A 14717-nucleotide genomic window follows, 5' to 3' on the forward strand; every position below is an offset into this window, starting at 1 on the left:
GATCCAAGATAGCGGGCGCTGTGGAGGGAGAGTCCTTGGTGAGGGGGGTGAGGTGTGTGTGTGTGCTGGGGAAGGGGTCATTTCTAACACCTCCATTCCTTGGGCAAGAGGAGCAATGGGAGTGTGGAGGCCACCCTTTCTCTCAGCAGCTGCCATCCCCTTTCTGAATTCATCATCAGTAGATAAGTCACTAACCATGCCTTCCCGGTGACGAGTCCATGTACCCTCCTTATGTGACTGTGGAAGAAGACTCAAGCTGGCTCTGCCACAGCTGCAGGAGAGATCCCTGCTCAGACCCACCTGCCCTATGGGAACACAGTGCTCTACACCTATCCTCCCCTGAGCCTCCCTCCAGTCTCCCTCAGAGTAGGGTTGGAAGGTGAGGTGGAGGCAGGACCAGGGTCTGGTCGGGTCACAAGCTGTGTAGATTCTAACACTCTAAGCCTTTGCCCAGGCCACTCTCTCTGTCTGCAGACCCCTTTTCCTCTCTTCAGTCTGGAAAACAGCTTCAGGGTAGTAGCCACCTCCTCCCAGAAGCCTTTCCGGATTGCTTAGGGGGGTTGTGGAGTTAGTTTGGTTCTCTGGTTCCCTCTTCCTACAGTATTGCCATATCTGAGACTTGCTTCCCATCACATTTCCCCCCAACTCCCTCGCTGTCTTCTCTCCTCCAATCTCACTACTCCTACACCAGGAGAAATAGAATGGGAGCACACAGTGACTTTTCATGAGCTTTGGTTCGTTGTGTGGTTGGAGGGGAGGGAAGATGTGAGTCTGTGTTGGTGTCCGGGTCCCCTGTCCGTTGGTCTGCCTCAGAGAGCTGTGTTCAGTTTGAGGCTAATAGAAGAGACCCTTGGTATAAATTATACGACCACAGACAATTTCTTCCCAGCTTGACATGTCTGGTTGACCATTGGTGACATGGGTTCACCTCATGGTCACTTGGAGGAGTGCTGAGAGGTGGTTAATCCACTGCTGATCAGACTCAACCAATGTTGGAGCTGGAGGCAACCTTAGATGTAACATTACTGACAACAAGAGCAACAGCTGCCTTAAAAAAAAAAAACCAAGAAGCACTTTCTTATGTGCTAGGCACTGAGTTATTTGTTTTACACACATTAAATTTCTAGGGTATTGATCTGGCTTTTAAAATAGAGGCAGAATTTAAAATGGCTTAACAAGATAGAAGTTTATTTCTCTCCCACGTAATATGTAAGTGGCATCTGGGGAGTTGGCGGCTCCACTACAGGGGGCCGTCTGACAGCTCAGGTTCCTATTCTGTGGCTTCGCCTTGCCCTCATCTACACGACTGAAGATGGCCCGCCACCACCATGTCCATGTTCCAGCCACTGGGAAGGGAGGGAAGGAGAAAGGGGGGGGGGGTGCTTGTTACTCTGCTGAGTAACAATTACTCTAAAACTTAGTGGCTTAAAATAACCATTCTATTTCACTCATGATTTTGTGGGTCAGGACTGGGAAGGGCTTGACTCAGCAGTTGTCACTGAGAGCCTCTTGTGCAGTGATGATGGTCAGAGGTTGGCTGGGGCTGACACTCACATGTCTGATGGGTGCTGCTGGCTGGTTGCTCAGCTGGGGCCGCTGACCCAGCACCTACATGGGGCTCTCCAGCATGATGTCTTGGGGTAGCTGGATTTGTCTAGCAGCTGGCTCTCCCCAGAGTGCATGCTCCACGAGAACCAGGAGGAGGCTGCATTGCCTGGAACTAGACAGGCAACTGTATTAGTTTGCTAGGGCTGCCGTAACAAAGCGCTACAAACTGGGCGGTTTAACAACAGTTCTGGGAGCTAGAAGTCTGAGATCAAGTCTGGCTGCTTCTGAGGACTGTGAGGGAAGGGTCTGTTCCAGGCCTCTCTCTTTGGCTTGTAGGTGGGTGTCTTCCCTCTATGCATGTCTGCTTCTGTGTCCAAAGTTCCCTTTTTCATAATGACAATAAGGATTGGATTAGGGGTCCACTGAGCCTACTCCAGTACCTCATCTTAATTAATTACATCTGCGATGCCCCTATTTCCAAGTAAGGTCACATTCTGAGCTAGTGGGGGTTAGGATTTCAAAATATGAATTGGAAGGGGTTGGGGAGAACACAATTCAATTCATAACAATTGTACTTTATGGCCTGGCCTCAGAAGTCACATAGCATCTTCCACCATTCCCTACTGGTCCAGGCAGTCACAGGTTCACCCGCATTCAAAAAGAGGGGACAGAGACCCCACTGTAGAACTACATGTGGGGGTAGAAGGTATTTTCATGGTCATCTTTGGTACCATTTACCACAGGAGGGCACATCCACTTCTGAAAACAGAATGGCACACATCATTTAAACTCTCATCTCATTGGTTAAAACTTAGTCATGTGGCCCTGCCTCACTGCAGGAACAGACGAGGAGAGGTCTTTAGCTGAATGGCCATGGGCCTGTCTCAAGTTCTTTTCTGATGGAAGGAGGAGAGAGTGGATATTGGGGCAGCTAGCATTATCTGCTAAAACATGATCTCCTCTGAACATCATCTAGGAATCATTTGGTCTTTTATTGAGCAGATGGGAATTTCGAGGCCCAGAGATGGGGAGAGATTTACAGGAGGCCATATAGTTGGGCCAGAGGCAAGACAGCTCACCCCATACCAGTTATGATTCCATTAACTGTAAAATCTAAATTCTTCTTCCAGAAATGCAAGGGTCCCCATAACACACCCCTTTCTCCACTGGTGGCATCTCCTTAATGTGCACCCGAACCGCTCAATCCCATTGCCGCCTCCCTGCTTCTGTGAAATAGCATCCCTCCCCCGACCCCATTTCTCAAGGCCACCTCAAGCCTCATTTCCTCCGGGAACCTTCCCAACCTGCCCTGAGTATATCTGTAGCCTGAACCTGAGTCTGTCATCAGTTGGCTGGGTGACTGGCCTAGTCATTCCCTTTCACTGCATTAATTTCTTCACTGGTTAAACAGTGATCCTCACACCTTAAATAATAATAATAGTTTACTGCTTTCAGGCTAAGAGAGATTGTGTACGTTGACAAAGGTCACACAGCTAATGAACGGCAGAGCTAGTTCATAGTAGAGCTGAAGCCACGGGCAGCTTGGCACAGCCCAGGCTTATGAACACCCCTCTTATTTTCCTTTATTCTCCCACTCATGTCTAACACGTCTCAAAACTGCTCCGTCCCCGCTCCCTTTCAACCAGCCCAAGGGACAAACCCCCTCCTCCTACTACCAGTCTCTACAGTTTTCTTTCCTCCCCATTCATCCATCCCTCTCCCCCAACACTTTAGTATAGGGATTGGTTTAGTCTTTTTAAAATATATATATATTTTTTTATTGAAGTATAGTCAGTTTACAGTATTCTGTCAATTCCTGGTGTACAGCACAATACTTCAGTCATATAGGAACATACATATATTCGTTTTCATAGTCTTTTTAACCATAAGTTACTACAAGATATTGAATATAGTTCCCTTTACTATAAAGTATAAACTTGTTGTTTATCTGGTTTAGTCTTTCTCTTAGGAAAAAAGAAGGCTTCCTCTCTAGGAAACAATGTGGGCTGACAATGATAGGATTTGCTTTAGCAGCCATTGTGGGCAGGGAGGACGCTGAGCGCTCCTGAGCCTGCAGGGGCCCTGGGGGCAGATGGAGACCTCAGGGCAGAGGGACGTGGGGAGAGAGCACACGTTCCAAATGAGTGACCTGAGCTCTTAGTTGGGCCTGAGTTGGTCCTCAAAGGTGGGACAGGGGCCCAAGGACTGTGTATGTGTGTGTGTGTGTATGAATCCTCAGCCCAAGGGTTTCTCCAGGGAATGGGGGACCCTCTGGGTTCCTGGCATCTGAGGGTGGCCACCCCTTAGCTTTCCCCACCTCTGCTGCTGCCACCCAGGGTGGGAATCAGATACGTTGGCCCAGGCCGCTTTGGAGGAACTCTTGGTGGGGTTGGGGTAGGGAGCAGTATGGAGGACATGATGCTGGTCAAATCGCTGCCTTTGCTGTCCCATATGTGGGGACCCCCATGCCCCTGGCTACTGTCCACTTATCTTCACCATGACCTCAGGTGTTTCTGGGGCATTCCTTGCTTGGTCTCATCGCAGCCTCCACTCCATCCTCAACACTACACAGTGGCAATCATCCCTGTCCCAGAGGGCATGGGGTTGGGCTGGGGAAGAAGGGCCACTTTCGTTTTCACTCAGTCTGCAGGTAAGTCGTTGGTGTTTCTCTAAGCAGGGCTCCCCGCAAACCCTGGGAACATATGAAGGTGAGGGAGAAGCATCGCCCAGTCTGGACATGGCCATACAGTTTAGAAAGCACATCCACTAACTCTTTCTCCTCGGTTGTCACAGTGTCCCTGAGAGAACCCAGAAGAGGACTCTCTTGTTTGCAAAGGAGAAAAACGAAAGCGGGAGGTTCAGCTGTCATTGTAGAGTAACTGTCATTTCTTAGTAACTGACAAAGCTGCTCACCTCTGTGACAGGAAAGAAATATAAATGACCTCAGCACTTGAGTCAACCCCACATCTGCCATCTGTCTGCAGGGGCGGGACCAAACCCAAGTAGTGGCCAGAACAGGCCCCACACACTGCAGTCCTGTGGGAGCCCAGACCCTTTGCACTAGACGTGGAGCCTAGCGCCCCCTGGTGGCACACTGCAGTCTCTGTGGCCTCCCTAGAGGCCTGCGTCTGACCAGTCCCTAATTCACCCTTGCTTTACCAAGTGGGAACCTGAAGCCCAGAGTAGGGCCCTGGCTTACGGAGACAGCACATTTGCTTTGCAGAATGTAAGTTGTTGTCAGGTGAAGCATTATTCTTCTTACCAGAAATCAGAACTGAGAGGAGCAAGGCAGAATACTGGGGTTTACTGAGTCTTCCTTTATCCTCATTATCTTGAGGAAAATCAGAGCTCAGATCCCTGCAGCGTCACCTCCAGGCTTCACCCCACCACATCCTCTCCCAGCACACTCATTTGGTGTCTTGATCTGGGACAGCAGAGCCTCAGGGGTGAGGAGCCCTCTGCTTCCTACTCAGGCTTCAGCGAGTCATTCAGACACAGTCAAGCTCCTTGGCCTGAGCTGTGGGAGAGGACGCTGAGCAGGGGAGACTCAGAGGCTGCTGAGGGTAGGGAGCGGCTGATGGCATTGGTGGGGTTGGGACTCTAAGCCGGAACTTGGGTCCTAGACAGCTGTGTGATCTTGGGCAAGTATCTTCACCTCTGTGAGCCTCATCTTTCTCAGTCAAAAAGTGGAAAATTATAGCAATACTCTGACAGCCCTGCTTAGGAAAAGAAGAGTCCAGATTTTGAAGTTGGACTCTATTTCAAACCCTGGCTCTGCCACTGACCTAAGGCTGGTAACTTAGTATCCCTGAGCCTTAGTTTCTGAATCTGTAAAATGGTTTATTGTAGGGACTCATGGAGGGGACTGAGCTGGGCACACTTTGGAAAATTCAAGGCTTTACAAATGATGTTGGTTTTGATCACTCCTCTGGAATGGGGCGCTGGGGAATTGGGGCTACCAGATATTGTCAGCCCCCCTTCTGTTTCCCCTGACCCCAGGCACATCAGTTCTAATTCCCCATCCTATACACCAGCCAGAGAGAGGATTTCTCCTGCTTGGGTCCCCATTTCTTTCCTTATTACCTGGTTACCTGAGGCATCTCCCCATCCCATCTTGTTCTACCCACAAATTGGAAAGAAAGTCCTGAGTCTCCAACCTTTATCCCTGGAATCTCAGAGTCACAGCCTAAATCTTCTGCCCTGAGGGAATCTGTCTGATGATCTGGGTTAATCCTTGGGAGGTAGAAGGGGCTGTTTTGCATCCTGCAATCAGAACCTTCCAGTTATCCTGACGTCCCAGAGCCCTGTCCTTGAACCAAGCCTGCTCTGGTGCCCAAAGGCAGATGGGGGCCTACAGGAGGCTGATCATGGTCTGTTTTTACCTGTGATGCTGCTAGCATGGCACCCCCAACACTGCCCTGTCCGCCTCCTTTCACTGGCCCTAGTGCTGGCGTTGCGGGCACCAAGGAGATGGTGGGAGGGGGTGATGGCTGGGACGTGAGAGAGGCTGACAGGAGGCGGGGACTCTGGGGGGGTTGAGGACTATAAAGGGGCACGGCCAAGGGCAGGGGTATCCATCCGGCCTGAGGCACGCACTCGCTTGGTCCAGCGCCCGCTTGCTCAGGACTCCGGGTAAGCGGGCTCAGCCTGCCCTGAGCTCTGGGGCCTGGGGGGCTCCTAGGGGCCAGGGGCTGGGATGTGGGAAATGAGTCGATGCTTTGCAGGGCTGGGGCCTCTGGAGGCCTATTTGGGTCTGGCTCTACATGTGGACAAATCTGTCCCCCTGGAAGAGCAGTCTGCTGACTAGAAGATTACAAATGTGTATGGGGCAGGGGGTGGTGGCTGTGAACACAAACGTGTTAGTGGCTGAGACCTTGTGGATGATTGGGAGCCATGGGTGTGACTGTGCCTTCTGCTCAAGGCGACACGGGCTCAGAGCCATCAGGTCCTGGATGTCACGAGTCCTCTGTCTCCTGCCCCCCATCCCACCTCCTCTGCTCACCTTTTCTACTTTGCCAAGGCTCTGGCAGAGCTCTGGCTGCCCTGCTGCTCCTGAGAGGGGCAGGGTCTAGGAGGTGGGCCGGTCAGGTCTGAGTAGCCCTTTGCTCTGCCCCTCTGTCCCCAGGCTTGGAGAAATGGGTGAGGGGCTAAGGGGCTGGAAGGTGGGCCCCGTTCTGCCTCCATCTCCCTGCTCCTTGCTCCTCAGATGGCCGCCGCACGCCGCTGCCTCTCCCTGCTGCTCCTGTCCACATGTGTGGCTCTGTTGCTGCAGCCACCCCTGGGTGCCCGGGGGGCCCCGCTGGAGCCGGTCTACCCAGGGGACGATGCCACGCCAGAGCAGATGGCCCAGTATGCAGCTGAGCTCCGCAGATACATCAACATGCTGACCAGACCCAGGTGTGTGTGTGAGAGAGGGACAGTGGTCCCAGCCCCCGGGGCCCTGGGCTGTGACTCCAGCCGCAGCCACAGCCCCAGCCCCTTCAGTGCTCTTGGGAAAGCAGAGCATCTCTACTCACCTTGCCCGGGCTCCTGTGCCCCGGGGGATATGGTGCCCAAGAGTAGGCATGAGGCAGGTGAGCTGGCACCTGGGCACAGTGCTTGCCCCAGCTGCCTCTCCCCTCCCAGGTATGGGAAAAGAGACAAAGAAGGCACGCTGGGCCTCCTGGACTGCGGCTCCCCCTATGCGGTGGCCCCCAGGTAGGTTTGATTCCCTGCTCTGATGCCCAGATGCCTGGGGCAGAAACGGGGGGTGGCTCAGGGGAGAACAGGGGCCCAGGGCTAGCCTAAGGGCATGAGGATTACCTACTCACACCCCATGTTCTGTCCTCTCTTTACAGGGAGCTCAGCCCAGTGGACTCGTGAGGCCACCTCCTGCTCCTCTGACTCCAAGGGCAGTGCTGGCCCCTCTCTCCCGTTCACACCCTTGGCTCTGGCCACAGCTTGCTCCCTGCTCCCACACAGGCTAAATAAAGCAAATCAAAGTCACAGCCTCACTCTCTCTGTGTGTCTCTGTGGACCCTGGTTGGGGCAGGAGCAAGCCAAATGCACAGGAGAGAAAGGGGCAGGGCTGGGAGGAGGAGAAGGGAAAGAGGTGTTATTAATGATCCAGAACGTCTGTAGGGTCATCAGAGCCATTTAGCTCATCCTCTCCACTTCCCAGAGGGGCAAGTTGTGGCACAGGGGGAGGTGGGGACTCCCCCAAGGTCATTCAGCAAGTCCGTGAAGCTTGAATTGTCCCATTTCAGTACCTCTAGTACCTTGGCCTGATGGCAGCTCTGTCCCCAAGCACAACACCCCCCAACCCCCAATGCCTTCCTACAGCCTAGGCGGTAGGTGAAGTACTAATTTATACTAAAGTGTCCTTGGCATGGGGAAGCAGGGTAACGGCCGAGCCCAGAGGAATGAATGGGGTTGAGACAGTCACTGGCTGCATCGGTGGCATCAGAGCTGCCTTCCTCTGGGCAGTTGGAGGTGTGTCAGGTGTGCATGTCAAGTTGGAACACAGGTCCTCATGGGGCACAGCACCCAGCAGAAGCACGGCCAGAGGCAGGGGACAGTGATGGGGATGGGTCTGGAGATGGTGTCTTGTGAGATTGTTGGGAAAAGGAGCCTACTGTGTGCCAGAGGCATTTAGCCCTCTCAACAACCCTGTGAGTGGGAGATACTGTTATCCTCACTCTATAGAGGAGGAAGTCAAGGCTCAGAGAGATCTAGCAGCTTGTCCAAGGTCTGGCGGCAGATGGGAATCCAATACAGAGATAGAGCCTTGGCTTTAAAGTCAGGCGAACCTGGGCTTGAATCGGGATCTGCCATGTTCCGTCTGTGTGCTTTTGGGTGGGGACGTAACCTCTCTGAGCCTCAGGTTCCTCATTTGTAAAATGGGAAGAATAGTAGGGTTGAAGTGAGCAGGACATGAAATAATGCATGTGACACATTTAGCATGGTCCTTGAGCCAGGTAAATGGTCGGTAAAAGGGAGCTTTTGAGGAACAGATTTGCAATGCAGCCCCCAGCCACCCAGCTGTTTCCATGAAGCATGCTGGAAGGTTGAGCAGAGAGATAACTGTTCTTCAAATATATGCAGCTCCATCTTATGGAAGAGGTTTCTGGTTAACTCGGCGTGGCTCCAGGAGGGGTCTCTAGAAGGCAGGCTCTCCTTGATTATAAGGCAGCATCTTTGAAGAACCTGAAAACTGGAAAGTTTTTTTTTTTTTTTTTTTTGGTTGTTTGTTTTGTTTTTGTCTGAGAAGACATTTTATTGGAATCAAATAAGCTGGTGGCATAATCTGCAAATTCTGTGTGTACTGCTATGGTATCTGAAACATAATTATCTAGCTTAAATTAATTAGACTAATGCTCAGGAAATCTTGCCCTGAGAGGTAGTGATGTCCTGGGCAGAGGAGCTATTCAAGCAGTTGCAGGAGAGGAGGCCGCAGGAGGGATTCAGCCTTCCAGGAAGGAAGCTGGAGGAGCTGAGGGTTCTGGCCACCTCCAGGAGTCCAGTCTGCAGATGGCATGCTCCAGCTCTGGGAGGGTGAGGGCCCGGATCCTGCCCGGTGAGACCTGCACTAAGGAGGGGTCCCCATAGCCTCTGCCTACCTTTGCCATTTTCAGGCCTCCTGAATAGATGGGGATGGGGCGGTGTGTCTGTGTACGACTGGGAAGGACTGACCTTGACTCTCTCCTCTTCTCCTGAGACTAGGAGCACCGGTGGATAAGGGACAGTCATGGTGGGCGTCGGGGGGAGTAGTGAGAGAATCAGAACCTTTCTAGTTCCTGGAATGCTTCTCCTTCCTCCCCAGCATGCTCTGCCTGGAGAGATGGGGCTCGTGGGTTTGGTGGATGAGGAGGTCCACTTTCCCTGGCTTAGCACTTCACACTGACCCCATGGCAAGCACGCCACCATCATGGCTCCCCTCAAGTCCTGGCTGCGTCTGGTGTGTGCAAACGACCTGAAAGTGGAACTAGGCCCCAAAAGGCAAAGAGCTGGAGAGGATGCAGCCACTGGGCCAATGCATGGCTCAGGCTGATTCTTAAATCCAAGGGGGTATCTGGGAGGGGGGCTGGTTTCAGCAGGAGAACAGTTTGAGTTCAGATGATAGAGACTGAAGTTCCAAATTTTCTCTGGCCACTAAGGGGATGGGTTTGAGTAGGGAGAGGTGTAGATACTTCCCAGGGGCAGGAAATGGGACCCTGCTCAGGACATACCTGTGTGTGAGAGCTGGATCAGGACGAGGCCTCTGCCCCTGCCCAGAGGAGAGTGCCACTCTCGAACCCAGCTTCTCAGGGACAGGCCCTGGCTGGGCTCCTGTCCCTCCTTTGCTCTGCTCACAGCCAGAGAGGACGAGGAGAGGCAAAGGCAGGGCCTTATGCTCTGCCCTGGGTGGGTGGAGCTGGTGGGGGAGGCACAGCTGCTTGTTCAAGTGCCAATACTGACATCCCAGGCTGGCATCAAAGCTGCCCTACTCGGTGTAGAAACTCGGGGTAGAAACTCAGGGTGTGGGGTGGGTGCTGGCAGAAGCCCTCCTTTGAGGTTTCTGGGACCTGCTTCTCTCACTTCTGCTCTCCTTCTTTGTGAGGCAACACATGCTGCCAATCCCTGGTGGGTAAGTGCCTGAGGTGGGGCAGGTGGATGGGTTGCAGGGAGGAGGCAGGGCAGACCCTGCAGCTGAGATCTCCTGCCCCTCCAGTAGGAGCTCCAGGGTCCCCCTTTCCCCTGGAAGGGCGGATACCTTCCTGCTCAGGGCCCACAGAAGTCAAGGAAGCAAAAGAGATTCCGTTTCTCTTTACTGTTGTCACTGGGGGCGGGAGGTGGGGGAGGCAGGAGTCAGGGTCTCTCTCAGAATGTAAAGGGGGTCCATGGGTGGGGAGATTTGAGTTGGGCATCTGGAAGTCAAAGTCCAGCCTGGAGAAGGAAGTCCCCGGGGTCCTGGATTCCCCGCCCCCCACCCCCACCCCAGGGCTTCCTTTCACTCCCCGCCAACCTGCCCCCAGTTCCGAGTGAGGGCCCTGAATGCCAGCCGAGCCCAGGCTCTCCTACCTGGGACCCTGTGAGGAGGCTAGTGGTCAGGGTTTAGCGATGTTCCTTGGTGGAGGGTTCGTGATGTTCCGTTGGGGGAGTGTCGTTGCGTTCACTGATAGGGGCTTCGTAGCGTTCGCTGGTGGGGTTTTCTTGGTGTTCTTCTCATCCTTAGGTTTCTTGGTGTTCTTAGGCTTTAGGCTGCGGAACGCGTCTTTGCAGAGGTCAGGGGGCAGCCCCGCGGGCCCAGTTCCGGGCTGTGATGCGTGGGGAGTAGGGTGGGGTGGGGTGGGGTGGGGCAGAGGGGCAGGTGGTGTCCGTTTCTCCCCTACCCCTACTCCTCCCTTCCTCCTTCCCGTCCTCTCCACCCGCCCACCTGCTATTGAAGAGCTTCTCTATGTACTTGAACTGGCCGAAGCTGGGTAGCCAATAGGCCGCCCTGGGGCTGGGGTGAAGCTGCAGTTCCAGCTCCTCCCCCAGCGTCCCATCGGGGCACAGCAGCAGCACCAGGCACATCAGGGCCAGAGCGCAGGCGCAGCGCGGAGCCGCTGTCTGGAAGGGGCGGGGCGGACAGAGGAGCGGGCGGTCACTTGACGTCCAGGCCGCCAACACGTGGCAGAGCGTAGGGTCGGGCTCAAGCTCGGGCACTGGGCCGCCCAGACCCAGGAAAACTCAGATTTTGGGACAAACACAGGTACATGGGCGCCATAAGGGACTTCCATGTGCTGGAGTTGAATGGTGCACACCTGGACGTGCAGTGATGCGCACAAAGTATGGGGTAAACAGGGACCCTAGCGATGAGCCAGGCACGGCCTGAGATGGACACAGGAGGCCTTCATGAGACAAGAAGGGGGCAGGGCACAGCCATTCAAGGACTGCTACAGCAATTAACATCAAAATGGTGAAAGATTCAACCCTCAGAAGGCTTTGAGGCTCAAGATGCTGGGAGATTTAACTTCTAGTAGACCTTGAGCTTCATTACATGCTTATAGTAATATGTTAGCATGGTAAGTAACATGCCTACAGGTGCCATAACAGTCCCACTGTTAGCCACAAAAGGTCAAAGAGTGGGAAATGGCCAACTTCCTGGGAATCCCAGCCCCTTCCCCAGGCTAGTTAAACTGGTCCTTCCACTTGCATATGAAGCTACCAAAGCCCATAAAAATGGGCAACACTGCCCCTCATGTCCTCTCTCCCCGACTCCATTAGCCACACTCTGTCTATGGGGTGTGTACCTACTTTTAATCTGAGTACCCAACCCCTACACCTCATGGCCTTTCTTTTGCCTTTCAATGTATCTCTCTGAATAAATCTACCTTTACTCAACTGTGGCTCACTCTTGAATTCTTTTCCTGCGTGAAGCCAAGGACCCACACTTGGCGGGGCACGTCCCAGGGACTCAGCCGAAACCTGGGACACAGCCCTTCTCACGCCCCACATCTGTTTTTCCTGCATCAGTCATAGGGACTTTGATTGACTCCCTGACCTCGCTGACTTCTGCAACTCCTTCCTCACCCCACTCCACCCTTGCTGTTGCTCTGAAATGCCCCGACATGCCGACATGCCATTCACTCTGCCTGGAAGACTTCCTCAAGGCCAACTAACTCGCCTCCTTCAGGCATTAGCTCAAAATTCCCCTTCTAAATGGGCCCTACTCTGACACCCATATTTAAAATTGCAACCCATCCCTTCATCTTTTTTTTCTTTAATCGAAGTATAGTTGATTTATAATGTTGTGTTAGTTTCTCCAGCCCTTCACCTTGTTCTACGTTTCCCCCATTGCACCTTCTAACTTACTACATTCTGTGCTTATTTTTTAACTGTCTTCATCCCCAGCAGTAACCCCAATCCCACCTCCACCAATGTAAACACCGTTACAGCTGGGCTATTTGCCTATTTTGTTCGCTGATGTATCACAAGCACCTAGAACATTGCCTGACTCTTAGTAAGTGGTCAGTAGTACCTGTGAACTGAATGACTAACACAGTTGCATACAGGAACACCAGCCAGCCCCAAGATTTCCATCCGCACACCCAGCCGCACACAGAGGATTTTGTGGTGGCCACACAGAGGCACACACAGTGATTCACACACTATGATGCCCGTATACATGCTACACACCAGCGGAGCCCCTGAGACCCTCAGCCCTCTCTTGACCAGGAACTCCCCTCATCCCCACCCCCAAGAGAAGGGACAGGAAACGCTGGCATCAGACTGGCAGCGGGGGCTGCCCTGGCCTCACTTCTGTATGCCCTTAATGGCATGAGTACAGGCCCTCGGTGCCAGCCTCCATCCCAGGCTCCTGGAGAACACAGCTGACAGGGACCACCAGACGTTACCATGGTGCTGGGCAGGCGCAGAGACGCAGGGCAAAGGGTCTCTGGCCAGCGCCCCCGAGGCCCTTTATATTCCCTGGGACCCATGTCCCCTTTCCCTCTGTGGCTCCACCCCTAGCTTGGCCTCCTCCTGCCCCTGTGTCATAACCTGGGAGTTGGGAACAGGGAGAGGGTGGGGGTGGAAACACATGGGCTGCCAGCTGTCCTGACCAGGGCACAGTCCCTGCCAGGGGCCCAAAGGCATGGGTGGCAGAGGCGGAGGCCCGGGGGAGTAGGGTAACTTTTTGCTCTGAGCCTACAGATCCTAGGGAGGAACTGTCTCTGGGGCGGGTGCTGTGCTCCTCCCAGAGGCTGTTTTCAGGATTGGGAGGGGAGCTATTTTGCGAGACCCCATGCTCCTTTCCATCGAGCTGGATCCTGGGCACCTCCTTTCCCCTCACAGCTGCTGTGGGGCCTCAGTGCCCCTGCTCCTGGCCTCCAGGCCCCTGGCTTGTGGGGAGAGGGGGAGAAGTTGAGGTTTCTGCCTTCAGGATCGCAGGCCTCACTGCTCATCCTGGAGATTTTCAGCCTGACTAGTCACTTTGGCGCCCCTGAGGGATGACCTGCGGAGGTTTCTGAAGGGTGGTGGGTCTGGGTTGCCTGAACAATGGACTCAGGTTTCGGGCTGCCTCAGGTTACAGAGTTTTGGCTGCGTGGCCTCTCAGTGCCCCTCAAAATTCTCAACATTGCTGGTTTTTTGGGGTCAGGTCGTGAAATGTGGGCTGATGCTTTTACATGCCCACTCTGCCCCCAGAAAGGGCACAGTAGGAAGAGCAGGGGCTTCTGGGTAGGAACCCTGACGTCACTACTTCCTGGCTGTGTGACCTTGATTAGGGATATTATCTCCTCTGAGCCTTTGCATCCTTGTCTGTGAAATGGAGCTCATTTACACCTATAGCACAGAGCCACTGTGAGGGTTGAGTCGGAGGATATGGCGAAGCCCTTGGACTGCTCCTGGCACAAATAAATGATTAATCTGTGGGCCCCTCCACTCCCCGTTGCTCTCTTTCCCCCATCCACATTTCTCCCTCAGGGGAAGGGGTGAGAAACTCAACATCAAAGTCACTGCTGGTCTGATCTCCATTGATTAGTTTTGCCTATTTTAGAATTTCATACAAATGGCATCAAACAGTGGGTTCTTCCTGTGTCTGGCTTCCTTCACTCAGTGTGCTGTTTTGGATGTTTCTCTGTTTTGTTAGGCATGTTGGCCATTTGTTCTCTTTGCCTGCTGAGAAGTACTGTCCCTTTATGAGGCATATCACAGTTTGTTTATCTTTCCCCTACTCGGGTCGTTTGTAATTCAGTCCACATCTGCTGTTCCTGCCTCAGGCTACCTGTCTGACCCACCACCATCTTCAACTCCAGGGGCCTCCTGAATAGCCTTGTACCTTCACGTGTCCCCACCTCCGCTTGTGCTGCTCCTTCTGTGGAAGGAGCTGCTTCTACTCCTCTGCCAAGCAGATCCCTCCGGGGCCCAATTATGGCAATTCCTTTTCTGTGAGCCCTCCCCGGTCCCCTCCCTGCCCTGTCCTGGGCTCCTGGCATTCTTGTTCTGCTCAGGTGGCTGTGACGGCATTTTATTTGCAGGTGCCCACATCTGTTCCGGCTCCTGTACCAGACTGAACAGAGGGAACAGAGCCTTACTCACTCCCTGTCCCATGGACACTGCCCAGGGCCTGGGAGAGACCAGATGCCTGGGGTTACTTGAGTGAACACGTATTAAATAAATATCTTGCCTGAGTAACAGAATATTAAAAAATCAGGATGTGGATTTCA

The 14717-nt window shown here is 53.5% G+C and overlaps 1 protein-coding gene across 1 annotated transcript; it reads left to right on the forward strand.

Annotated features, from left to right (window-relative positions):
* The first annotated feature begins 6105 nt into the window (after positions 1-6105).
* PPY (pancreatic polypeptide) lies at positions 6106-7528 on the forward strand. Its single transcript, XM_010959554.3, has 4 exons — positions 6106-6180; positions 6755-6945; positions 7174-7245; positions 7386-7528. The coding sequence occupies exons 2-4, from the start codon at positions 6755-6757 to the stop codon at positions 7408-7410; spliced, it is 288 nt and encodes a 95-aa protein (XP_010957856.1). The 5' UTR covers positions 6106-6180; the 3' UTR covers positions 7411-7528.
* The last annotated feature ends 7189 nt before the right edge of the window (positions 7529-14717 follow it).

Source organism: Camelus bactrianus, chromosome 16, assembly GCF_048773025.1.
Source record: "Camelus bactrianus isolate YW-2024 breed Bactrian camel chromosome 16, ASM4877302v1, whole genome shotgun sequence".
Lineage (NCBI taxonomy): Eukaryota > Metazoa > Chordata > Mammalia > Artiodactyla > Camelidae > Camelus > Camelus bactrianus.